The following is a 25,722-nucleotide window of genomic DNA, read 5'->3' on the forward strand; positions in this document are numbered from 1 at the left end:
CCTGGATAGGGCTCCAGCAGTTCTCTGCCCTTTTGGCAGAAGCTCTAGGGTTAGCAAATGGGTACATTTTCTGTATAGCTGAAGTACTCTTTAAACTATTTTTTCACTGTGTCCCAGGGTGAGCAAGTCTGCATTTGGACCCCTCAGCGATATCCCTTCCTACCACAGATCACTGTGATGTGGGAGGGATTCCCATGGATACTGTCTCCATATCTCCTACCCATTCCTATGTGGTCCTTCTGCGTGCAGTAGTTATTCAATCCATCCTGAAGCTTCTTCAAGAAGAATTATTCTGTATGTAGGTATAGATTTGGTGTGTCCCTGGGAGGAGGTGAGCTCAGGAGTCTTCCTATGCTGCCACCTTGTACCTCTCTCTCATGGATATTTTAAAAGATGATTTTAAGAGAAGCATTTTATCAAGGGCCAGAGAAGAAGGCAAGCAAATTGAAGGGGTGTATAGGCATTGTAGGCAGATAGGCTTGAGCTTGAACCTAATGCTGTCACTTCCCAGCTGTGTAACTTTGGATCATATTACTTAATCTCCCCAAGTCTTAATTTCCTCCTCTGTAAAATGGGAGGAAATAATAGTACCTGAATTGAAGAGTGATTGTGAACTTTAAGGAGGGGTAATGAATGTGTATTTTGCCATAGGACCTGACACTTAACAAGTACTTGATAAGTGATTGACATATTTATTATTGTTGCTATTATTATTAAATATTCTTAAGAAGAAGGTTCATAGACCCTCAGAGAGCCTTTGCTTTCTTCTCCAGCTCATTTGAACCTGCTAGGAATGTTCACCTTCCATCTCTGGATCAGAGATGAAGCTCTCATAGTCCTTTCTAGAGATCCCTCTCTCTCCTGGATCCCTGGCTCTGGGCTCCCAGAGGCCCTAAGAACTAACTCCATGGTTTATCCTTCAACAACATCACTCTGCCCATCTTTGTTTCCCCCAAAAAGAATCCTTAGGGTCTTGATTTAACAAATTATTTTATTATTTTTTTCTAGGAAGAGTAGATGCCAAAAAAACCCTTAAGCCACAAGGGAAGGGGCACCTTTTTGAGGTGCCTAGGTGCCTAGGTGCCTACACTGTTCTCACAGCTATGATCTGAAGTTTGTAGATGCCATGCAGAAACAAAACACAATAATCTTCATAAAATGCCTAGGACAATGCTTTGCATGTGGCAAATGCCCAATAAATGGTGGTTTCCCCATCTCTGGTCATAACTGCCCCCAAATTTGGAGTCACTTGAAGATGATTCTAATGTACCAACTACACATACAAGTCTCTCCATCTGGAGTTTTTATCCTAGGGGTACGATGGGGTGTTATGGTCTTTCATTTCCTTTCTAAGACCTAATTTTCTGCATGATTCTGTCACTATTTACCTGTCTACTTGTGGGAGTAATTATATTTCCTTCCTTCTATTTCTCTCATTCTTTCTGTCTTCCATCATTTTTCATTATCAGTTCCTCTGACTATTTTATCGTATTCTTTCTTTTCCTTTCCTCCTTTCCTTCTTTTTTTTAAATCCTTTTTCTATTTCTTTTCCTTCCTCTAATGCTTTCCATCTTTCCTCCCAGCCTCCTTCCCACATCCCTCCCTCCCTCTTTTTTTTTTTTCTCAGTTTTTCTTTTGGTATTTGAATCTCTCATTTTTGTTTCTTTTTTCTCTCTTCTCTCCTTTCTTCTCACTCATTCCTTCCCTCCTTTTCTTTTCTCAATACCTAACATGGCAAGATTTTGCAATAATAACTAAGAAAGACAAAAATTAGATCACGTCTTGTCATAAAGAATCTGATATCCTTAGAGGAAGGCAGATGATCCAAAGGAAAATGAAATGGGAAGAAGGAAAGGACCCAAAGTAAAACTTCCTGCAGGTCTCACTGGGCCCCTGCTTGCCCAGACTTCTTCCACTCCATGTCGCGAAGCTTCGCCCGGTTTATCTTCCCTGTGATGGTTTTAGGCAGGTGCAAGACGAACTCCATCTGTTGGGAAAAATTAGTCCAAAGTGGGCTGTTCATGCCCCAGTGGGGTTGGTTTTTTCTTTTTTTTTTTTTTTTTATCAGAGAAACTGCTATAGGGTGAGAGGAAACTCTTGAGGCTGAAGACTCCACAGTGAGTGGGGACTGAGCCTGAAAAACTCCCAAGGAAGCCCCCCTGTGCAGTAAGAAGCTTCAGAAAGTGCTCTGGGACAAGGACAAGAAAAGAATGGCTAGAACTTGACATTAAGGTTAGTCAGCTGGTCTCTGACATTCCCTAGGACAGGGAAGAAGCAGCATGGTGAATGCAACATGACGTAGCAGACAACTCCGAGCTCCAGTCTTTCCTTTACCACTCTGGCTTCAGCCAGGTCACCTGTTTTTTTCTGAAAATTGGTTTCTCAATTTTCCCACTAAGTACACTGGAGGATAACAGCTTTGTTGAGTTATTGTGACGAAAAGTGCAATTACCCAGACTAAATTCTTGGCATGGAGTTGTCAGGGAACAAAATTTGCCACCCCAAAATGTGTCTTTTTGGCATGAAGATTAATTTAGGCTAATTATTTTTAAGAAACAGAAGACTTGGGAAGTTTTTCTTGTTACTTCCCCTTTAATTGCTTAAAAGAACTTAGATAAAGGGTATGTTCCCAGAATAGAGCTATTATCAGAGACATCTGTAGAGAACATAGGCTAGTCAGGCGGGGGAGACTTGGCAGGGCCTAGAAATCAGTGTGTGTTCTGTGTCCCATTGTCTCCGCCTGGCCCAGGAAACATTTATTTACCAAACATGTGCTTTCCCATCTCTATGTGAATTGCTCTCCTCCCTTTTGAGGTCCCAAACCACTACCTCCAACATCCTCTTTTGCCAAAATTTAGCTGAAGTTGGTACTTAAGGTGAGGGCTTTGGCCATTTTCGCAAATCATTCAGTTCCCTGAGTCTCTCCCACGTATACGTGATTAAACTTTTGTTTGATTTTCTTTTGTCTCATATTGATTAAATACTTAGATCAGTCAGAAGAACCTAGAAGGGCAGAGGAAAATTTCTTCCTCTCCAGCAAGGTAAATACTTAAAAATATTAGGTGTGGTTACTAATCTGGACTAGAGAGAATAGACAGCTAAGAGTTAGGAAGCCTGGTTTTGAATTCCATCTCAGTCATTTCCTGTTGGTGTGTCCTTTGTAAAACTATAAAATCCCTCCTTTTATACTTTTCTTACCTGTGAAAAGAAATGTTTGATATCAAGGACCCATCCATCTCTAATATTCCTGAATCCTAAAATATGGATGATGAAGACAGTTCATTGAAGCTTCCCATTGTGTGGTTCAGCTTAACAAGGCATTGGTCTTGGAGTCAAATGGTCTTGGGGTTAATAAAAATAGTAACCATAGGGATACTGATATAGAAAAAATAGCTTCTTAGCAGCTGATGTAGGACTTTCCCAGAAGGTAAGACTGCCTTGTCGAGGAAGGAGTTTGTTAAAATCACAATAGGGGTAGAACAGGGGTTGGAAAACTATAGTCTGTGGGCAAAACCCAGCCTTACTTCTTTTTTTGTAAATGAGGTTTTATTTAAACACAGCTGCACCATTTACTGACAGTTGTCTTTGGCTGCTTTCACACTACAAGGGCAGTTGAGTAGTTGCAACAAACACAGTGTGGCCTAAAATATTTACCTATTTGGCCCTTGTGGTGTAGACAAAGGTTAGGAGGAAGCCACAGGGAGATCCAGGTTTAAGGGTAAGAAGAAAGCTAGTCTGCATATCATGAAGAAGAAAACAGAGGGTGTAGTCACTGGAAGGAGGGAGAAAGTGGAAATCACCTGCTGCCTGGAGCATTCGAGAGGAGAGACTTGTCAAAGGAGACACATCTATTGAGTAATATACTGTTATATTGTGTGATAGGACCCCTCCACTGGATCCTCCAAAATACTCAATTACAATTCAAAATTCATAATATGACTGGATTTCTAGTCTCCTTTTAAAATACTTATGAAATGTTTATTATGTGTTGGTCACTCTGCTAAGTGCCTTATGCCTAGCAAATATTTACTCATCATCTTAACAGCCTGTGAAGGAGTAACACCAGTATCCCCATTTTACAGACAAGGAAACTGAGGCACAGAACAACTGTTGAGAAAGTAAGTGATGGAGATGAATTTTGAATGCAACCGTTTGATTTCAGAGACTGTGCTGTAATGCCTATAGGTTTGAGGCTGAAAGTCTGTGTGATGGACTCTTTGAAGTGCTACTCAGATCCCCCAGCAAAAATAAAAGACTTACACCCCCATTGTCAAACCCCTCTGAGGAGTACAGCAGCCAAGGAGAGCTATCTCCCCCAGGGGCACACCCCCTTCCCAGGGCAGCTTGCATCCGTGCCTGACCTACATAAGCTGTAAGAACCCCCTCCTCGCCTTCTCTCAGGAAACCCTAAAAAGTTGTCCTAGCTTCAGAACTCTTCGTGGGGTTGGCTGAGGCAGTGCAATTGCATGTTCTACCCAATCCTCGCTTCCCTTCCCTTGGTAAAAGTTAATAAATGTAAACCTCAATTAAAATAGAGTCAGGACACCAGAAGGGGGATCTGTCATGTCCTATATTAATCGCAGAGCCCAACGGGAAGAAGAAAGACTTTTTTCTTCTTGACTGGCAAGAGCTCAGCCAATAAGCAATGGTCATAACTCAGCCGATGAAAACACTCTATACTTCAAATTCTCAACCCCTCCAATGAATTCTTTATTTCTGATAGTTTTCCCAACTTCCTTTTCTCCTCTTTAAAAGAGCCCTCCTTTCCTTGTTGTGGGAGAGGGCTTGAGCAGGGCTCACCATGGTTGCAGACCCCAAAATGCAATTCTTTGCTGATCCTGAATGTTGTGGGATGCAACAGAGCAGCTGGTCAGTGAGCCGGTGACACACAGATTGGTAAAAGAATTTACCAGAGATAAAGTATAAGAGTAGAAAAGGAGTTTATTAAGAGTACGATGTCACAGACAATAGTGGGCCACACAGACTAGAGGTGCCCGTGTGAGCACCAAGGGCCGGTTGTTGGGGTCTTTTATAAGGCTGGGTCACAAGGTGCCTGATTGGCTTATGCACAAGTCTCTGACTGGTTGTGGGTGAGGTAAAAGGTTTAGGGTCCATGAAAGGTGGTGGGATATGACTCTGATAAGGTGTGCTGAAACAAGCCAGCCTGGGCTATAGTGAAATTAGGCATTGCCTAGGGCTATTAGTTTGTTAGGGCAAACATGCCCAGTAAAGAAAGTACTTTATCTGTTGAGGAATCGCAGGCAAACATCTGAGAGCCCAGGAATGGAGGTCCTTGGACTTTGAAGGATGTTAGTTGGCCCAACACTGAACAAACCCACTTTTGCTGGAGAAATAACTGGCACTCTGTTTAAGGGCAATATTTTGATGGCCTGTAAGGGGGTTCAGAGAAGACCCTTGACAACTCCAGGGCTGGTGAGCAAGCAGGTGGGGTTCCCACTTTGGGCCCACTGCTGCTCACGGATGTCTTGCCAACCCTGGAGTTTGAGGGTATGTCTTTCTCCTGGGTCTGAGCTTCCACCCTCTTTGCATTTTGAAGCTCTCCAAGTTTTACTCAAGATTTATTTAAAGGTTTTGTCCTTTCTGTTAAAGCTGTGTCCTGTATGCAAATACTCATTTGAAACTTTGGCCTGATTCTCTTTGGAACAGGGGCTGTTTTTCCTGGAATTGACTTAGACTTCAGCCTATTGCCTCTGGGAACTGGAGCTATTTAATTGGAACTGTGCTGATTAAGCCTTTGGCCCAATTCTGTTTGGAATAAGGGGTTGTTCTATTGCAACTGCCCTTAGCAGCTTTTGGCCTGCCTCTTGTGGGACCAGACTGACTATTCCCTTAGAACTGGCTGGTATTACGCCTGCAGGCTATTCAGGTTGTTTGCGCTGTTGTTTGAAAATTACTCGTTTATTCTGGAGAAAACTCTGTAGGAAATAGAATTCCTAGTTGTCTAAATATTTTAAGGGGGCCCCCCTCCAGGGGCCCTGGTCCATTTTATGTTTGAAAACCACAGCCCTCATCCATGTGCGTTTCTAACCGCACGGACAGACCTAACCCAAAACAACTTAAAACATCAATGTCCAATATGGAGAGCTTTTGAAATCCCCGAACTTAATTCTCTTAAGACCAAATTGGGTAACTGTGGCTTTAAATTTCCAAAACTGAATGGAAATTGGAATTTTAATTGGTATTTTAAGACTTCCAAATGTTATCAGGAGCCTTAAATTGCCTCTCTGCAAAATAAGATTTTAAAATAAACTGAGGCAAACAAACATTTAAAGAAAGATAAAATGACTCCGGAAGCCTTGGCTCTTCTTCTCTGGCTTGTCTCAAGTTCTGGGCCTGATGCCATCTCATCTCTCTTCTTCAGTCCCTAGTGCTCAGGCCCCATTTTATACCATCTTCCTCCTTCCTTCCCTTCTGCCTGCACCTCCACTATACCCTCAGTTCCCCCCCTGCTAATTCTCTCACCAAACTTCCCTTTTTCTCTGAAATCCTCCTCACTCCCTTTTCCTCTGAATTCCTCAGAACCTATCTCTTTAAAATTAAGCTTTCTGAGGATCCAGAAGCCAAACCCTTAATTTCTTATATTTGCTGAACTGTGAGCCATATTCAAAGATTTTCCCAAAGATTCTCACAGATTTGCTGATGAATTTAATATAGTCATTCAAACTTTTCAATCTGGTTTCTCCAACTTGTATCAGCTAATTCATATGCTTGTCAATGAAGGCCAGGTCCAGCATTGGATAAAAACTGCAAACTGGGAAAATCCTGAGCGATCCCTAGAATTACAACCAGAAGAACAGTCTGCTAATTCATCATATGATCTGCTAACCTACTTATGAGACTAGATTTGACTGAGAAATTTCTAGGGCTTTCCTGAAGCTTGTTGATTGGAACAAACTTTAAGCTTGCACACAAATATCTGATGAATCCGTTCATGACCATTGCGATCAACTTCAGATGATTTTTAAAGAAAATGTTGGTCTTCCTTTAGCTGTTGATTCCACCTGGGGTAGCTTTTAACTCTTACGTTTATTAATGGGTTGAACTGGGACATTGCACTTCTAGTAAAAAGGACCAGGATGGAATGGGGAACTAGGTCCACTCCAGATTTAGTTAACCTAGTAAACTGGCTTTCTCACACTCTGTGGCCTGGAAGGAAGATGACCAAAATTCTTAATCTTTAACTCCAGCAAATGAAGGCCTCTCAGACAAAAATAAAACCCCCTTAATGTGCTAGTATTGTGATGAGCCAGGACATTGGAAAAGCGATCGTTACAAATTTAAGTGCTTCAGGCACCTTCAGCCCTCCAACAAACCTTTCCGAGGTTCTCCCAAATCTTAGTGATGGGGCTCTGAGGAACCCCATGGGCTCTTCCCAGTCCTCCCTCTTAATCAGCTGGAGAAACATTTCTGCAGATTTGGGCTGAATTACTTCCAGTCCCGACTGACACAGGAGCCACACTCTCAGTGCTCAACCACACTATAAAGCAACCCTTGTCTCAGAGCACCAGAACAACTCAAATAGCGCACTCTCTAGTGAACCTTTAGGGGTTCCCATCTCTGAACCTGTTCTCTTTGAGACATACTCTTTTCGCCTTAGTTACTCTACCCCTATCCATTTATTAGGCTGGAACTTCTTAGCAAAGTCTCATGTCAGAATTGCTTTCTCAAAGGGAAAAATAAGTCTGGAATTTGACAGTGGTCATCAGAGCAGCCATTAAACATGAATTAAATGATCATTTGACATCTTTTATTTGCTTTGTCTCTGAAAGGACTAGAGCTGGTTCTGGAAACACTGATCATTGGTCCCTATATTGTACCAGCTACCACCCTCCTTATGAGCAAAATCTCCACAAGTTATTCGCAAAATTCACAGCATGCCTCCCATCCAGATTCAAGGAGATCCCTCAAAATGTCTTCCCAGAATTAATCAATATCCCAAAGTAAAGAAGCTCTTCAAGACATAAAGTCCATCACAGAAGATGATAAGGCTCAGGGCCTCATTACCTTGTACTAGTCGCTGAGGACCAATGGGAACACCTAAAGGCCAAGGCTGGAGATTTGTCCAGAACCTCCAAGCGATAAACTACATTGGTATCCCTCCACACCCTGCTGTTCCTAACCCTCATCACTACTGACATCCATTCCCACTGGAAGCAATTTATTTACTATAATTAACTTAGGCAGCACATTCTTTAGTACCCCAGTTGATGAAGCTGGCCTTTTGCCTTACTTGGGAAGAAAAACAATTTTCCTAGACAGTAATGCCTCCAAATTTTATTCTCACACACCCTGAAGGCTGATCTGGATGATACAAAGTTCCCTATGGGTTGCACTTTGTTGCAATATGTAGATGCTCTGTTTCTTACTCTCCTTCTTCAGTCTCTTCACAGGAAGATAGTGTTCACATTTCCTTGGTGACTTAAGGTCACCAGGGAAAAAACTGTAGTTTGCCTGGATTATGATTTGATATTTAGGACATCTGATACCAGAGCAAAGACTATGCTTGGATCCAGGTAGATTTCATAATGTCCTAAGTTTCCCATAACTCAAAACTAAGTGCCAACTGTGAGGTTTTCTCAGGCTAGTTAGTTATTGCTGGAATCGGATGCCAAATTTCCCTCTTATGGGCCAAATCTCTGTATGCTTTACTCAAGAATAACAACCTTGGCCCAATTTTATGTGAAGAAACAGATAATGTAGCCTTCAAGGCCTTAAAGGAGAATTTGATCAATCCACCTGCCCTTGGGCATCCCAATGATCAGAGTCCCTTTCCCCCTTTTGTATGTGAAAAGGAAGGGAATGCCCCTGGGATACTCACTCGAAAGCAGACCAGCACCAACCTATAGGGTATTATAGTGAACAACTGGACCCTGTGGCATGGGGACACTGCCCTGGCCTTAGTGCTATGACATCCACTGCCCTTTTGATTAAGGCCACTGAGAAAATCATTGTAAGACTCCCTTTAACTATTTTTGTACCTTATGCAGTAGAAGCTCTTGAATTTTCATCACACCCAACATTTCTCAGTCAGCTGCCTCACCTCCTATGAAGTCCTTTCATGAACTGCTCCTCTCATAACTCTTTTCCATCGTAGTGACCTCAACTCAGCTACTCTTCTCCCCTCTGTCACCAGTGAAGTCCTTCATGACTGCTTAGAGCTGGTGAACCATCTCCTTACTCGTTACGGTCAACAGGAAATTCCATCGGCTAACATTGACTTCTCAGAGTTCACTGATGGTTCTTATTTGAAAGGTGGCAATGGGCAAATATTGTGCTGGGTACACTACATTGCAACTCCTTTTAATGTTGTTGAAGCAGCCTCTTTACCTATGGCTACTTCTGCCCAACAGGCTGAATTCTACACTCTTACATGAGCTTGAACTTTAGCCAAGGACAAAACTGCCCACATTTATACTGATAGCAGACATGCTTTTGGAGTAGCTCATGATTTTGGAATATTCTGAAAGCAATGTGGCTTCCTTACTTCCGGAGGAAATAAAATTAAAAAATGGCCCCTAAGTTCAGGAATTACTGAATGCAATACTTTTGTCTGCCGCTTTAGCTATTATTAAGATTCTGAGGGCATTCTAAACTTGAGTCTCTGGAAGCAAGAGGAAATCACCTTGCTGATATTTCTTCAAAGAATGCTGGTCTTAAAGGGACCGAAGCAGACAAACTCTGTCATGGTCCAGGAATATTTCCCAAAATGGTAATTTAGAAAAACTGACTAGAGAAGCCAAACAATTGGCCTCAGAAAAGGAAAACAAGATGGGAAATTCAAAAATTGTTGGTTTCGATAAAAAGAGAAAGTTCTGGTTTGGACCAATGGACAACCCAGTCCTTCCAGCCACTCTAAATTTCCCAGTCCTCACCACTGTACATGTTTTAAGCCATTGGTCTACTGACAAAATGATAGCCTTTATGGATCAATATTGATGAGGAAACATTAACAAGGCTAAAAAACAAACAAACAAAAAAAAAAAACCAAGGTTTACCTTGCCTACCTCACGTGTCTGAAGTACAACCCTGGAAAGCCTGTTTCTGCTGCTCCTGGACTTGAAATTGCCTAATTTCAAGACCTCAGGGTCATCTGAGGTCTGGCAAATGGAGTTACTAGAACTGCATCCATTTAATAGATAAAAATATGTTTTAGTCGTGGCCTGTATATTTCACACTGGACTGAAGCCTTTCCTTGCAGACAAGCGACTGCTTCTTCTGTGGTTAATATAATAGGAAACGATTACCCCTACTTGCGGGACGCCTCGGGAACTTCACAGTGATTGAGAAGCCTGTTTTACTGGTCAGGCACTTCAACGGGTCTGCCCTGTTTGGTCGGTTTTAGTAATACTTTTACTGTGTTTACCATCCTTAATCTTCCGGTTTACTCAAACACACTCACAACACTATTAAGACTCAGTTGGCAAAGTTTGTAGAGGCCTTCCAAATGTTGTGGCCAAAAGCATTGTCGCTGGTCCTTCTAAATCTTAGATCCACACCTTTTGGAACTCACAAGCTCTCACTCTTTGAGATAGCCACAGCACACCAAACTCCTCTTTTGGTTCCTGCCTCTTTTGACCCACAACTAATAAAAGGAGAGATACTCCAGTATTACAAAGGCCAAGTTGCTTCTATTAAAAATGGCCATGTTTTGGTAGAGCAATCATTTCACAGAGTATACTCAAGGAATGAGGACCTTGAGCGTCACATCTTGCAACCTGGAGATTTTGTCTATTGAAAAAGATGCCTCCAGAAAAATATTTGTTTCAAACCCACTGGAAACACTCCTATCAGGTATTGTTAACCAACTCTTGTGCTGCCAAATTCCAGGGACTAGACTCTCAGACTCATGTGACACCGCTATAGAAAGCACCAAACCCTGCCTGGATCTGCCTATCTGGTGACCTGAAAGTAAAGATTTCCTGGAATTAAAGCAAATAACATCTGACAAGAAAGCTTTCCCAAGATACCTGGACCAGGCCTGGTGGAAGACTATCACCAAACCTGTGATGATGATACAATGTTTTAGATGATCCTCAGTGTATACAATCTTGATAACGTAAGAGATTTAATAAATAGTAACCTCAATTAAAATAGAGTTGGGAGACCAGCAGGGGGAGCTCTCATGCCTCATGGTGATAACGGAGCCCAACAGGAAGAAGAAAAACTTCCTCTTCTTGCCTGGCAAGAGCTTAGTCAATGCACAACTGTTACAACTCAGCCAATAGAGTTCCTCCACTGGACTCTATTTATTATAGCCCTGTCAAATTCCTTTTTTCCTCTTCAGGAATTCCTTCCTCCTCTCCTTGCTGCAGGTGGACTAGCATATGGCTTGCCATAGTTGTAATTCTTTGCTGATCTTGGGAAAAAAGCATTTTTTGCTGGAGAAATATCCAACAGTCTGTTTTGGGTAACACCTGCCCTTTCTCTCCCTTCAACTCCATTTCCTTCTCCAGGTGCTGATCCCAAAACACTCCCTAACAAACCTTTGCATGCTAATCTCCTTCCCAGAATTTGCTTCTCAGAAAACTCACCTATGACAATTTGCCATTGCTGACAATGCATCAGTGAGAATGTGGGTTATAGAAGAATCTTTCTACCCTGGACACAAAAATATGTTTTTCTTTCCCTGGACCAAGCTTCTGTCTTGTACCTATCTCCAAAAACTGGGTTCTCCTTCCACACCAACCTCCGTGCCTTAGTTCCCTGCCCCAGAATGAAAACAGCTGAAAACAGGTATCATGCATTCTATGCCATTTGCCTTTTCTGGTAAGAGCAGTTCCAGTTTACTGTGGGGAACCACTCCTCCCTTATTCAGTTCATTACATGGGTGTAGGGCAGCCCTCCCTCCCATCCTTCCTGCGCTCTTGCCAAGGCTGATTACATGACTCAGAACTCAGAGTGCCCCATTCCCCTGGTTACAGGGATTGATTTAACCATGGGCATATGACCCAAGTTGGTCCAATCAGAATCAACTTGGAGACTTCTGCTGGTGCCTTTGGGGGAAAAGATGTGGTTTTTTTTCCCACTGGGATTATCTAAGTTGCTAATATATATATATGTTTGGAGATGCTGGGGGCCCTCTCAAAGGGAGAGCACTTCAAGAAATGAAGCCAATAAAGAAAAAGCAAGAGTCAAGAGATGAAAAAGACACCCCTGCCCACAACATTTGAATGCCTGGTACCAGATACAACAAAGCTTCTCCCATCATGGACTTTTCAATTGTGTAAGCAATAAATTTCAAGTTGAATTTCTGTCACTTGCAACTGAAAGAATCCTGAATAACATAACAAAACCTCAGTGCCAAGAGTGGGAATATATGCCAGGTACTGGCTAGAATTTGTTCCCATGGAAGCATCTGATTTTCAATTGAGAATGAATTAAAGACTGAAGCCAATTTTAGGCATTTAGACAGTTACTGGATTATCTTTTCTGGACTTTCTTGGTCATAATCAGGCAGAACTTTAGATCTGAGGCTTTGTCCTCAGCCTGAAAAAGAGAAATATAAGAAGAGAACCATCTCCCTTTCCTTAAGTTGGAGAAGCATGGGATTCCAGAGACCTTACCTTCCTTGGGTACTTGTACGGGGCTGTCACCAACTTCACATGCTGCTGCAGCTCCTTGGTGAGCTGGTCCGGGTCACGGGACAGGAACTGTGGGGCCAGGACCACAAATGCCTTCACTACCTGCAGCAAGGATGAGAGCCAAGGGAGAAGGATCAGAGCGCATTGCCATCTCCTGAGATAATGTGAAACCAGTGTTAAGACTTCCACCATAGCCACCACCTTCATATCCCCTCATTATCACCTCCAGGTATCTTGGGTAAGGGAAAGGGAGACACTGGGGTCAAGCATGGCCAAGGTTCCAACTCTCAAGCTGTTTACTGAATGTGCAGGTAGGGCAATCTACAAGATTGAGACCAGGATCACCTCATACCCCAGGGGCAATAGAGAGCAATGGGGAGAAACTAGTTATAAGAGAAGAAAAAAAAGTAAAGATTAAGGACAATAAAACTAAATGATTTGTTTACCCTCTTCAAGCTAGTTTGCCCATCTATGAAATAGAAATCCAGTTTTCATACTTAAATTCATGGGAAGTAAAAAGAAATCATATACAGCATGGCTTAGCTCAGTGCTTGGCACCCAGGGTTTTGGGCCCCATATGCCTGGTGGAGCCTATGATTTCCATGGTGTTATGTCCCACATCTGCCAAAGGTACGATATTATTAATTTTCACCCTGCCGAAATATACTTGGACATTGACCCACACCTCTCTCTTTAACCTTTCCCTACACATACAACAAGCTCCTTTAAATTTCATCTGGGTCTATTTCTTTAGCCCTGGCATTAAAGGGGTCTTTCTTCTTCCCCTACTCTCACTTTAGCCCCATGGCACAAGGGCTGTAATTCTTGGCTCAGATCCCTCCTCTATTCTGTTCAGGGAACAGATTCTGATTCAAATGCCAAACAACAGGATAAAATCCCGGCAGTCCCACAATAATAGATTTTATTTAGCACTTGCTATATGCCAGGCCTTGTTTCAAACACTTTACAAATATTAACGAATTTAATCCTCACAAGAACCCTTCATCTTACATATGGTAAACTGAGGCACAGAGAAGCTAAGTAGCTTGCCCAAAGACACACAGCTAGTAAACCAGCAGGGCCAAGATTTGGACCCAGACTATCCAGCCCCAGAGTCCATACTCTTAACTACCATCTGCACACCCTCAGGCTATAGTTCCCCCATCACCTCTCCTCGGAAGGGGTCCGGGCTGCTCACTGCAGCTGCCTCAACCACAGCAGGGTGCTCCATCAAGGCATTCTCCACTTCTGAGGGCCCAATCCGGTACCTGCAGAAGAACCTCTCCTTCAGAGAAGATTGCACACTCAACCTCTAGCTCATCCCAAAGGTCTAGAACCAGATAGAATAAAGATCCAGATTACCCTTTCCAGCCCAGAAACCAAGCTTACCCGCTGGAGTTAATGATATCATCTGCCCGCCCCATGAAGTAGAAATATCCATCTTGATCCTTGATTCCCTGGTCCCCCAGCAGCCAAAAGTCCCCTCTAATGTTGGCTGCTGTCTTCTCAAGATTGTCCTGGTAATCACAGAAAGACAGACATTGTACCTACAAAGCCTAAATCCTCTGCCCCAGGGCTGCCAGGACCAGTTGTGCAGATTGCTCATTTCACACGTGGTGGGACTGCCCTCAACCCGCCAACCCCATCCCCTAGGTGGAACTGAAACTTCCTCATTTATTTTATTTATTCCACCCAGGGTCTCTCATCAACTCCCCTGGGTCCAACCTGGTGGATAATATTGATACATTCATTTACCCACACTTTAGGGCATTATCCCCAACTGATTCCACCTTCCCTAATTCCTCCATGACACCACTCCATGACACCACTCAAGGGCACCAAGATTTATTAGATATTTTTTTCTTGGGTCCAGGTTGTTAGGTTTGAAAGTTCTAGAGATATACCAGCCAGCCCCCAGGGCTGCAGTCAATGTGCGTATTTCTATAATGGCTGGACCTCTCTATGCAGCTGGGGCACTTGTTCCTGAGCAGCGAGAAGGCTTGAGGTTTGTCCCTTGTCAGGAGCATCTTTATATATTGTTCAAGTGTGGGGATGTGAGCTCCAGATTGGACGTTTGGTATCTGGGTTTAAAAGCGGCGTAAGGAATTCATAGCAGAGCTCCTTCATTTGGATGATAGGGGAACTGAAGATCAGAAAGGTCAAGAGGCAAGTCCACAACCACACAGCCATTACAGATGGCAGAGCTGAGATCAGAAGCCAGATCTCTTAACCACCAGCCTGGCTTTTTCTCCTGACCACTGTGCAGCCCCTGCTGGCATTAACTCTGTGGCCTTGGAGCTAAATCTGCCAACTTCTCGATTCTGTCTCCTCTTCTGTTGAATATGGGGAAACCTATGCCTTAACTACCTCACTGGCTGTGAGAACAGAGTGGAACAGTGCACAGGAAATGGTTGAAGTGCACAGTGTGGCTGTGCCTTCATCTCTGAGGCTCAGTTTTCCTCACCTGTATAATGGGAATGATATTTTGGCTCTACAACAATTCTTTTATTTTACCTACTTATGTATAACTGTTCTAAGTGTTTCACAAATATTTCTGCCTGTAGATATCTATAACAATTCTCTGAGATATTATAATACACATTTTATAAGTGAGGAAACTGAGGCATGAGAGATCAATAACTTGTCCAAGGTCACACAGCAAATTGTGGAGTAGGGTTTTAAACTCAGGCAGTTTGGCTCTGAGGACTTCACAGAGTGGTGAGAAGGATTAAATGACTTTAATGTATGTGACTGCTTTAGATGAGTGCTAGAGCCATGCAGTAAGCATGCAATAAATGGCAGCTACTATTACTATTGGATTGATTATTTAATTTATTATTTAATCATCTTGGTGTCAAAAGAATGTTTTTGAGCTCTTTCCTGACCATTGTTCACTGTAGTGGACTTGGATGAGTCTTATCATCTCTGAAACTTCACCATCCTCACCCATATAGTGAGGCAGTTAGATTTGAGGATCATCTATTCTTAATATTCCAAGATCTGAAGATAGGGATGCTTTCAACTTATGGCGAAGTCTCAATGTGAATTGTCTAGCTTTGGCTCTAAAGGAGATCAGTGGCATAGAGCAGGGGGATGGTACTTGTGGGAGGGAGCAGGGCTTCCCTTGGGAGAATACAGTTGTACAGAGTTCAGGGGCAATAAGCTTTCTGTCACAGAAGAGCTCTTGAGTTGGAAAAGGGTTACTGGAGAAAGATAATTCTTCAAGTGGGATCTTAATGATAAGCTAAGGAAAGCGGAGGTGAATAGCCAGTCTTTTCACTTGTCGAAGTGCCAATTCTTAGACACTAGACACCCATTGTCCCTATTTCTCACCAGTGCCTCTTGGGAGGTACATAACTTTGGGACACCCCCCCCCCCACCTGCCCCACATCCATCTCAGAGCCCATGATTCTGACCAGGAGACAGAGGTGAATGAGCATGGGTTCCTCACCACATAGCCAGAGAAGATGCCTATAGGCCTGCTGGGTTTGACCCTGATGCCCAAGTCACCTTCTGTACCAGGAGGCAAGACGTTACCCTTGTCATCTATGACCTGGAGGAAGAAGCAGATTGGAAGAATGCTTGGCAAAACAGAAGACGGCTTGACTGGCAACGTGAAAGATGGAAGACCCTCTTACTCCAATGGTGACCGAAAACAAGAATCAGAAACCAAGAAAAGCCAAGAGTTTCAAGCCCAAATCTCTAATCCATCTGCCTGTGACAGACTGGACTTCAGACGGATTAAAACTCAAATTATGACTCTGCTACCTTCTTAGTTGAGTTTGAGTTACTTAAGCTCTACGTCTCAGTGTCTTCATCTGTAAAACAGAGATAATTATGGCTTATTTCACAGGATTATGTGAGAATGAAGTAATGTACTAAAAAGGGGACTTCGAAAATAGTTGTCATCAGAGACGGGGGCAAGCAATTACACATAACGCTGAGTAGCATGTGGATTGTTACACTTTAGATACATGTAACCATAGACACACAAATTCTATTTCTTGGAATTTAGCCCAAAGAAATAATAAGGGAAAAGAGCAAAATTTTAGCTATGATACATTCATTGCAGTGTTGACTTTACTAGTGAAAGTTTTAGAAATCATCTGTGAACTAACAAAAGGCATAAAGAATGGTGAGGTCATCCTATCTGCTACTATGTCCTCATTACAAATAGTGCTGTAGCTAGGTATTAACTGACCTGGAAGATGATCATCCAAGGTTGCGCAATGATAAAATTAAGTTACAAAATGATATGTCAAGATTCAGCCCCATTTCTGTTCTAAAAATATGTATATTTATGTAACTAACTAGCTAATTAATTTGCTAGCTATTCAAAGTGATTTTCTGTGGATGATAAGAATATGAATAATTTCTTTTTTCCCCTTCCTTCCTTCCTTCATTCCTCCCTCTCTCCCTCCCTTCCTCCCTCCCTTCTTTTAAAATATTATTTTAATACCTTTACTTTCTATTGTTTTTCCTCAATGGACAATGTAATAAATTACTGAAAAATTAGCATGCTCACTCCCTCCCTCCTTGGGACCCCTAACAAACCTGCATATCATAATGGGGAATTGCAGTTCCCATGCAGCCAGGTTTGACTTTCGTTGTCCTGGAAACTCTGCAAGTGAGTCCCTGTGGAAAGCAGTAGACAGAACCAGTAAACCTCAGGAGGAGTCATAAAGTCACAGAAAATAAAAAATTCAGCAAATCAGGTGTAGTTGGCTCACGTTTGGTGGTACCTTCTCTCCCTTTTCTCTGGCTCTCTCTTTTTTTTTTCTGGAACTCCCATCTTAGAAGTTTCACTAATGTGTTTGGAAAGCAGTCTGATTGTGCACTCCCCAGGGAAAAGGAACTAACAACTACATCACAGTCTCTTTAGAGGGAGCCATGCTTTTATAAGGGAACACAGACACTAAAATCCTTTAAAATTGTATAGGATTCAATTACCTCCCATAAGAGGGACAGCTCTGCTTGAATCCTGAAATGAATTCTCCTACAGAGACCTTAGTGTCCAAAGGAGCATCCCCAGACGTGGACTCTTGTGAATGGCCGGAAGCCCTTGCTGCAACTCCATTGTCTTAACCCATACTTGCAAAGTTCTTCCACATCACAGTGCTGCCATGAACCCTCTTAGGAGTTCTGATGGGCCAGGGGACCCATTAACCATAAAAGGATGTGAGTAATAGAGTGGAGAGGAGGAGCCGATTCATACTGAGAGTCACAAGTAAGAGGCACTGAAGAAAGGAGGTGAGGAGACATATTCCCCAGGTTGCTTTGGTAAGTGGCACAGAACAGGGCAACATGAATCCACATTGGCTCATGGGGCCCCAAGGGTTCCAAGGTGTCTCAGCAGGTAAGGTGAGGGGTCTCAGTGGGGTCTTCTCCCTAGCCCTCACTCCCATCTGAGCAGCTTAGTACAATGCCTGACACATTTGATAAACTCAGGTCTCTACTAAAATGTTACCCCATTACAGAGGACTTTCCTGACGAACATATCTGAAATACCAGGCCATTATCCCACCTCACCTCACCTGCTTGGCTTGTCGTTTGTTTATTAGTTTATATCTTTCTCCCCCATTCCCAATAGAATATAATCTCCATAAGAACAGGAGCTTTGCCTGTTTTATTTCTGCTGAATTGCCAATACCTATCCCATAGTAGGCGCTCAAGAAATACTAACTGAATAAGAGCATGGTAAATGGTGGCTAATATTTTTATCATCAGAGAGCCTTTGAAGCCCACCAGGTCCACCAGCTCTTGGTTTTCTAGAGCAGGTACCGTTTCTGTCTGGCCATAGAATTCTCGGATGTCCAGTCCTGTCTGGGCTTTCCAGTTCTCCAGGGTTTCTGGAAGGAGGCTCTCCCCTCCACTGAAGCAGTGCTGCAGATGTGGGAACTTGTAGCTGAAGAAGAGAAGAGAGGTAAGTGCTTCTCCCTGAGCCTCCCTTGCATCCAACTCTGCCCAGGCCGAGAGCTGGATTCTGGGTGTTTTGACAGTGAGTTCGGCTTCAGGGAGGCTGTGCATGCTCAGAGGGTCATACAGACTAGGGAGGCAGGAGGATGAGCCAGTAAATCAGAGACTCAAAAGCCCCCAAACCCCATCACCTGGAAAGGTCCTGTAGCAGCAACATCCGGTAAATAAGGGGTGCTCCTAGCATGCTGTTGATTGGATAGGTGGACAGCACCTGCAGGTCAGATGCCAAAAATTAATTGGTAGCACAGTGGTTATGGGTGTGGGCTATGGAGCTGTAGACGCCTGGACTTCGACCCTAGCTTCTAGGCTATGTCTATTTCAGGCCACGTGAGCCCAATTCTCATGAAGTCTCAGGCCAAAAATGACAGAGAAATGACCACATCTTTTTTAATCATTATAGAGAAAAGGTCAAGGACTAATTCGGAACATTTTCGTCAAGTCAGATTGCCTATTCCTGCCAATTGAATGACTTGCTCTCATAAGGACCCCTCAGGAATTACATAAACTCCTAGTCACCGAGGGAGGACCAGCTGCTGTTGCAAATTGGCTGTGTGGTCTTGGTTAATTCCCTTAACCTCCTTGGACAGCTTTACAATAGATTAATTCCGGCTGCATTTTCCCTAAAATATTTTTGGGACATAATTCAGGTAGAAAAGTGCTTTCAAAAGTTAAAAGCACCTGTAGACATTTCAGAAGTACTACTGAACAGTAGCTAGTACGGAATACTTGCCAGGCTGTGTGCTCTCTCATTCAATTCTCATAATAACCTCATGGAGTTTGCATTAGCATCCTTCTTTACAGAGGGTTAAGTAACTTGCCCAGAGTCAGTCAGCAAGCAGCGGAACCAACGTTTGCAGCCTATACTTTTAACCATTACTAACACCACATCGATCCCATGCTTTTCTTTGTGCAGAATTTATTACAAAGAGTGATCTAGGCAAAATATCTAGGGGAAATTATTAATAATAGTACATCATGCAATTATTTCCTCTGGGTGCTCCTGGTATACTGGTATAAGATATGAAAATGATCCCATTTCCCTTACTGCCTTGCCTGACAGGAGGCTCAACATGCAATTATCTACTTATTTGCTGTACTCTCCTTAGTCTTTTCACCCACCCACTCCACATCTCCAGCCTATATTTTCTTAATAAGTTTTATAGCTTTACATCTGTTTCACGATTTTTTTCCTTTCCTATTTGTGATATTTAACAAAAGCCACTTCAAATTCTTTTTGAAAGGAGACAGAGTCAGAATTTGTTTAAAACAGATAATGATAGAATCATTCAAAGAGAATGCCCTGAGAGAATCCAGAGCTTGCCTGATCTTGTGACTTTTGAGGATGTCACCTGTGTCTTAGTTTGCTCCTGGGATCTCTACTGCCAGCCAAACAGAAATCTGGGCAAGCCATTAACTGCTACAGAGACCTGGAGGCCCCAGGATGGCAACTGCCCAACTCTCTATCACAAATGAAGTCCAGCATAGGGTGTGCCTTTGCAAGCAAAAATGAGCCCATTTGCATTGCTTCCTTGCTTCAGGGTCATGTAGTTTGTAGATTTTATTTAATGGTTGGCCCTTCAAGTTCCACAAGAAAAAAAAAAAAAACAACTCTGTATTTATTCTTTAAAATTTCTCACAGATAATAGTCCCAAACTGGAAATAACCCTAATGTCCATCAACAATAGGATGGAAAAAGAAAAGATAGATCCACAGAATGGAACACTGCACAACAATTGAAAAAAATGAACTTCTAATATGTGCAGCAACATGGGCAGTATTCACAGAGAATACGTTGAATGAAAGAAGCCAGGCACAAAAGATTATATACTGTATGAGTCTGCTTATATGAAGCTCAAGAAGCAGCAAAATTACTCTCTGGTGATACAGGTTAATAATGATTAAGTTATGGAGCATGGGCAATAACATTGAGGGGGTACGCCCACTTTCTGCAGTGAAGGAAATGTTTTATATCTCGATCTGGTGGTGGTTACATGGGTGTCTGTTATGGACTGAATGCTATATGCCCCCAGTTCATATATTGAAGCCCCTAACCTCTACTGTGATGGTATTTGGAGGTAAGTCTTTTGGGAGATAATTAGGTTTAGATGAGGTCATGAGGGTGGGGCTCCCGTGATGGGATTATTGCCCTTATAAGAAGAGGAAGAGACACCAGGGCTCGCTGTGTCTACCTTTCAAGGCTACAGCAAGAAGGCAGATGTGTATAAGCCAGGAAGACAGTTCTTACCAGGAACCCAACTATGCTGGCACCCTGATCTCAGACTCCCAAGCTCCAGAACTATGAGAAATAAATATTTATTGCTTAAGCCACCCCGTCTGTGGGATTTTGCTATAGCAGAATGAGTGACTCATAAAATGTTTAACACAGATAAATTATTTTCAAGCTACACACTTAAGATGACTACACTCTATGCACACACGTACCCATGCACACAAGCAGCATCAGCTCCAATATTCCATCCCTCCTTTTCACACTCAGTTTACTACCATCTATCTGATACTTGACACCAGAGCAAGGGACAATTAAATATGCATTGAGTGAATGAATGCCCTATGAAGCTTGTCCCCTGAATATTCCTTTTAACTGTACATGGGTCTGTCTCCTTTCCTGGGCCATGAGCTCCATGAGGGCAGGGACAGTTTCCACCTTGCTTAATGAACACGTTCCATTTTTCTAACAAAAATTAGATGCATTGAAAGAAACCGCAATAAACTGGAGTATGCAGACCTTGGGCTCATTCTGACCTGCAAACTGGATCTTCTCTTACCTTTAGAATGACCTGTGGGTCAAACTTCGGCATTAGATGGATAAAAGTGCATGCTCCCAATGTCCAAGGTTCCAGCAACGAGGCCAAGAAGTTCAGTATCCAAGCTGTGTCTAATATGGCCCACATTATTTCAGAGGCTTGCAGGCCTGTCCAAGTTCTGAGAACGTAGGGGAAACACATGTAAGTGAATGCATGCTGGGGTGGGTGGAGCATGAGTGTATATGTGTCTGTGGGGAGAGGTAGGTGTGTGTATGTGTGCACGGGAATGTGGGTACCTAAATGTGATTGTGTCGGTTTGTAAGAGTGTGTTTAAGTATAAGCAAGCAGGAGAAAGGAGAGTTGTTTTATCCACACATCCTCTATCAAGGAAGGGTCCTGGCAGGGGGAAGGGGAAGATTGTCAAGATGGTGGAGTGGAAGGACACGGTGCTCATCCTTACCTATGAATACAACAAAAACTACATCTACATATGGAATAATTCGCAAAAAATATGTGCTGAACTTTGGTAGAGCATCTCTTACTATCAGAACTACAAGGAAAACCCTCACAAAACCAGGTAGGAAAAAAAAAAAGAAAAAGGAAATTGGTATGGGACCTGTGCCCCAGGGAGGGGACCCTCACCTTAGGAAGCCCCCTCTGCCGTGGGGAGGTCAGTTGGGACTGAAAAGGGGCTTCAGAAGCTCAGAGGAGAAAGCCGCAGCCGCTTGGTGGATGGAACAGAGAGAAACCGGCACAGAGGGCTCCTGCAATCCCCAGCCCTAGAGGTGAGCCAGCGAGGGAGGGCCAGGACTGGGGACTGGAGCCCAGGCTTCTGCGGATGAGCCAGGGGAGAGGACTGGGGCTGAGTGTGTGCAGAACAGTCAGGTCCCCCATAGAGGGCACCACTGCTGGTGCGTGTTGAGGGGAGGGGTACACGCAGCCCTGCCACACTGCCCTGCTCTCATGGGCGACAGAGCAGGGTCCAGACACAGCAGTCTTCTTGGCTTGCTCTGGAGAGGCACAATCGCTGGTGTATGGCCCTCAGGCGGGGGCACTGCTGAAACCTGAACCCATTCCCAGGAGTCTCGTGACGTCACGGGCGGGACTGAAATTCGAGAGGAGCCCCAGGTGGCGGCGGCAGATTTGCCTTTGTGGACCTGCGCTGCTGAGACAACCAAGACAAGCATGCGGCAGGGGCGAGTCTGGCATTAACAGTGGACACGGGTCTGGGGTCTGGGCTGACCCTGTAGTTCACAGAAGATCCAGGTACATAACTGCATCCATATTACAGCGGGTCCTATTGTCTGATGCCACCGCTGGATCTGCACTGGTGCTCTGTGAACACGGAGCCAGGGCGAGGTGCCAACATTCCCGTGGCTGAGTTGAGGACAAGGGCAGCAAAAACAAAGTATACTTTGTTAGCCCAGACAATGAAGGCGCTTTCAGACGGACACCTCCTGTGGCGGAATATTCAGCAGCTCGTCTTCCAACAGAAGCACCCCAGCCCGCCTACAACACACCACAGCTCAGAAATAGGTTTCAAAGCCTCTCTTCCAACAGCAGGGAAAGAAACGGAAAAAGGAGAACGAACACAACTAAAAGTCAGCAGAAGGAAAAGAAACCATAAACATCAGGGAGCAAATAAATAAAATAGAGATTAAAAAAAAATAGGAAAAAATCAAACCAAGAGCTGTTGTTTTTTTTTTGTTTTTTTTAAAGATTAAACAAAAGTGACAAACTTCTGGTCAGGCTCACCAAGAAAAGAGAGAGAAAACAAATAAAACAAGAAATGAAATGGAGAAATTACAACCAACACCATAGAAATACAAATCATAAGAGACTATTATGGACAATATATGGCAACAAACTAAACAACATAGAACAAATGGGCAAGATTCTAGTAACATACAGTCCACCAAAACTGAATCAAGAAGAAACAGACAGTCTGAACAGACCGATCAGTAGAAGTGAAATAAAATCAGCAGTAAAAAAACCTCCCAAACAGAAGTCCAGGACCCGATGGCTTAACTGGGGAATGCTACCAAACATACAAAGAAGAACTTATACTAATTCTTCTCAAACTCTTCCAAAAGATTGAAGAGAAGGAAACACTCTCAAAGTCATTCAATGAAGCCACCATCATTGATGCCAAAACCAGACAAAGACACTGCCAAAAAAGAAAATTAGCACAAAAACAGACATATGGATCAATGGAGCAGGAATAGAGAGCCCAGATATAAATGCACACACCTACAGTCAATTAATTTTGGACAAAAGAGGCAAGAATATACAATGAAGAAAAGACAGTCTGTTCAGCCAGTGGTGTTGGGAAAGCTGGACAGCAGCATGGAAACCAATGAAGTTAGAACACTCCCTCACACCATACACAAAAATAAAACTCAAAATGGCTTATAGACTTACACATAAGACAAGACACGATGAACCTCCTAGAAGAAGACATAGGCAAAATATTCTCTGACACAAATCCTAGCAATATTTTACTAGGGAAGTCTACCCAGGCAATATAAATAAAAGCAAAAATAAACAAATAGGACCTTATTAAACATAAGCTTCTGCACAGCAAAGGAAACCATAAACAAAATGAAAAGACAACCTATGGAATGGGAAGAAAATATTCACAAATGATGCGTTTGACAAGGCTTTGATTTCCAGAATATACAAACAAGTCATACAACTTAATAACAACAACAACAACAAAAATCCAATCCCAAAATGAGGAGAACACCTAAACAAGCAATTCTCCAATGAAGCCATACAAATGACCAATAGGCAAATGAAAAAATGCTCAATATCACTATTTATCAGAGAAATGCAAATCAAAACTACAATGAGGTATCACCTCACAGTGGTCAGAATGGCCATCATTAAAAAGTCCTCAAATGATAAATGCTGGAGAGGCTGTGGTGAAAAGGGAACCCTCCTACACTGTTGGTGGGAATGTAGTTTGGTGCAGCCACTATGGAAAGCAGAATGGAGATTCTTTAAAAACTAAAAATAGACTTACCATAGGATCCAGCAAACCCACTCTTGGGTATATATCTAGAGGGAACCTTAATTCAAAAAGACACGTGCACCCCAATGTTCACAGAAGCACTATTTACAATAGCTATTTACAATGGAAGAAACCTAAATGTCCATTGACTGATGACTAGACAAAGAAATTTTAGTGTATTTATATGATGGAATACTACTCAGCCATAAAAAGAATAAAATAATACCATTTGCAGCAACATGGATATACCTGGAGATTGTCATTCTAAGTGAAGTTAAGCCAGAAAGAGAAAGAAAAAAAAAAAAAAGACTGAACTTATTTACAAAACAGAAACAGACTCACAGACATAGAAAACAAACCTATGGTTACCCGCAGGGAAGGGGATAGGAAGGGATAAATTGGGAGTTCGAGACTTGCAGATACTAACTACTATGTATAAAATAGATAAACAAATTTACACTATATAGCAAAGGGAACTATATTCAATATCTTGTAGTAAATATATAATGAAAAAGAATATGAAAATAAATATATACATATGTATCTATATGACTGAAACATTATGCTGTACACCAGAAAATGATACAACATTGTAAACTGACTATACTTCAATTTAAAAAAAAATGAAATGCCAATAGAAGGCAGCTAGAAGTCCTTCTCTCTATATGAAAGGTTAGCTCCCTTCAGAAGTTGCTCATTCTTAGAAACAGAGAGAAATTATTGCATTGCATTCCACAAAGATATAACCCTATCTGTGCCTGAGTCAATTTCACAGTTTAATCTGCCATATAACTCCAGTGAAATTACATAATTTTGGTAAACGCCTATGAATTTGTGAAGACAGTCATCCTCCTGTTAGCCAGAATTGGTGAAAAATGTCTGGCTCAGCCTACATCAGATCATAAATGCATCTTTACTTTCTGATATGACCAAAACCAGCTGGTTGCCTGGCACTTAGTCAAGCCTTGCCAATGAGTGGGGCAAATGACCATTGGTTGAATGCTGGGTCCCATAATAATTTCAGGTCATTTTTCATGGGGAAGAAATGATACCCCATCCTGTGATATGGAAGACTTGCAAAATATCAACAGCAGGTACTAAAGAGGGACTAAAATGTACGAGGCAGGGACAGGAAGGTGAGATTTGTGTGGACTCAGCACAGGGAACCAAAACAACACCATCTTCTTTCATGTTCAAAGTAGAGCATGGAGATTTGCACCCCGTGGTTGTCAAACCTAGATGCTTTTCTGGCTGCAAATGCATTGAAATGATCCTTGAAAATGATGTTGCCAAGAGAAATTTTCCTTCATTACTTATTTGGTATAATTTCAGTAAAAGTACAGCATGTGAAATTAAAAAAAAAAAA

The 25,722-nt window shown here is 42.6% G+C and overlaps 1 protein-coding gene across 2 annotated transcripts in view; it reads right to left on the minus strand.

The window, feature by feature from the left end:
- Window positions 1-971: 971 nt before the first annotated feature.
- Window positions 972-25,722, minus strand: part of LOC102504633 (acyl-coenzyme A synthetase ACSM2B, mitochondrial) — a 33,941-nt gene continuing 9,190 nt past the window's right edge. For both annotated transcript variants that reach the window (XM_006177289.3, XM_014552898.2), the window contains 9 exons: window positions 21,365-21,521; window positions 18,710-18,789; window positions 18,384-18,507; window positions 17,157-17,237; window positions 16,054-16,155; window positions 13,992-14,119; window positions 13,771-13,870; window positions 12,585-12,704; window positions 972-1,987 (listed from right to left, as the gene is read on the minus strand). In XM_006177289.3, the coding sequence (XP_006177351.1) occupies window positions 1,883-1,987; window positions 12,585-12,704; window positions 13,771-13,870; window positions 13,992-14,119; window positions 16,054-16,155; window positions 17,157-17,237; window positions 18,384-18,507; window positions 18,710-18,789; window positions 21,365-21,521 (997 nt within the window). In that variant the 3' untranslated portion in view covers window positions 972-1,882. The remainder of the gene's footprint in view (window positions 1,988-12,584; window positions 12,705-13,770; window positions 13,871-13,991; window positions 14,120-16,053; window positions 16,156-17,156; window positions 17,238-18,383; window positions 18,508-18,709; window positions 18,790-21,364; window positions 21,522-25,722) is intronic.

The sequence above is a fragment of the Camelus ferus genome, chromosome 18, assembly GCF_009834535.1.
Source record: "Camelus ferus isolate YT-003-E chromosome 18, BCGSAC_Cfer_1.0, whole genome shotgun sequence".
In the NCBI taxonomy this organism is placed as follows: domain Eukaryota; kingdom Metazoa; phylum Chordata; class Mammalia; order Artiodactyla; family Camelidae; genus Camelus; species Camelus ferus.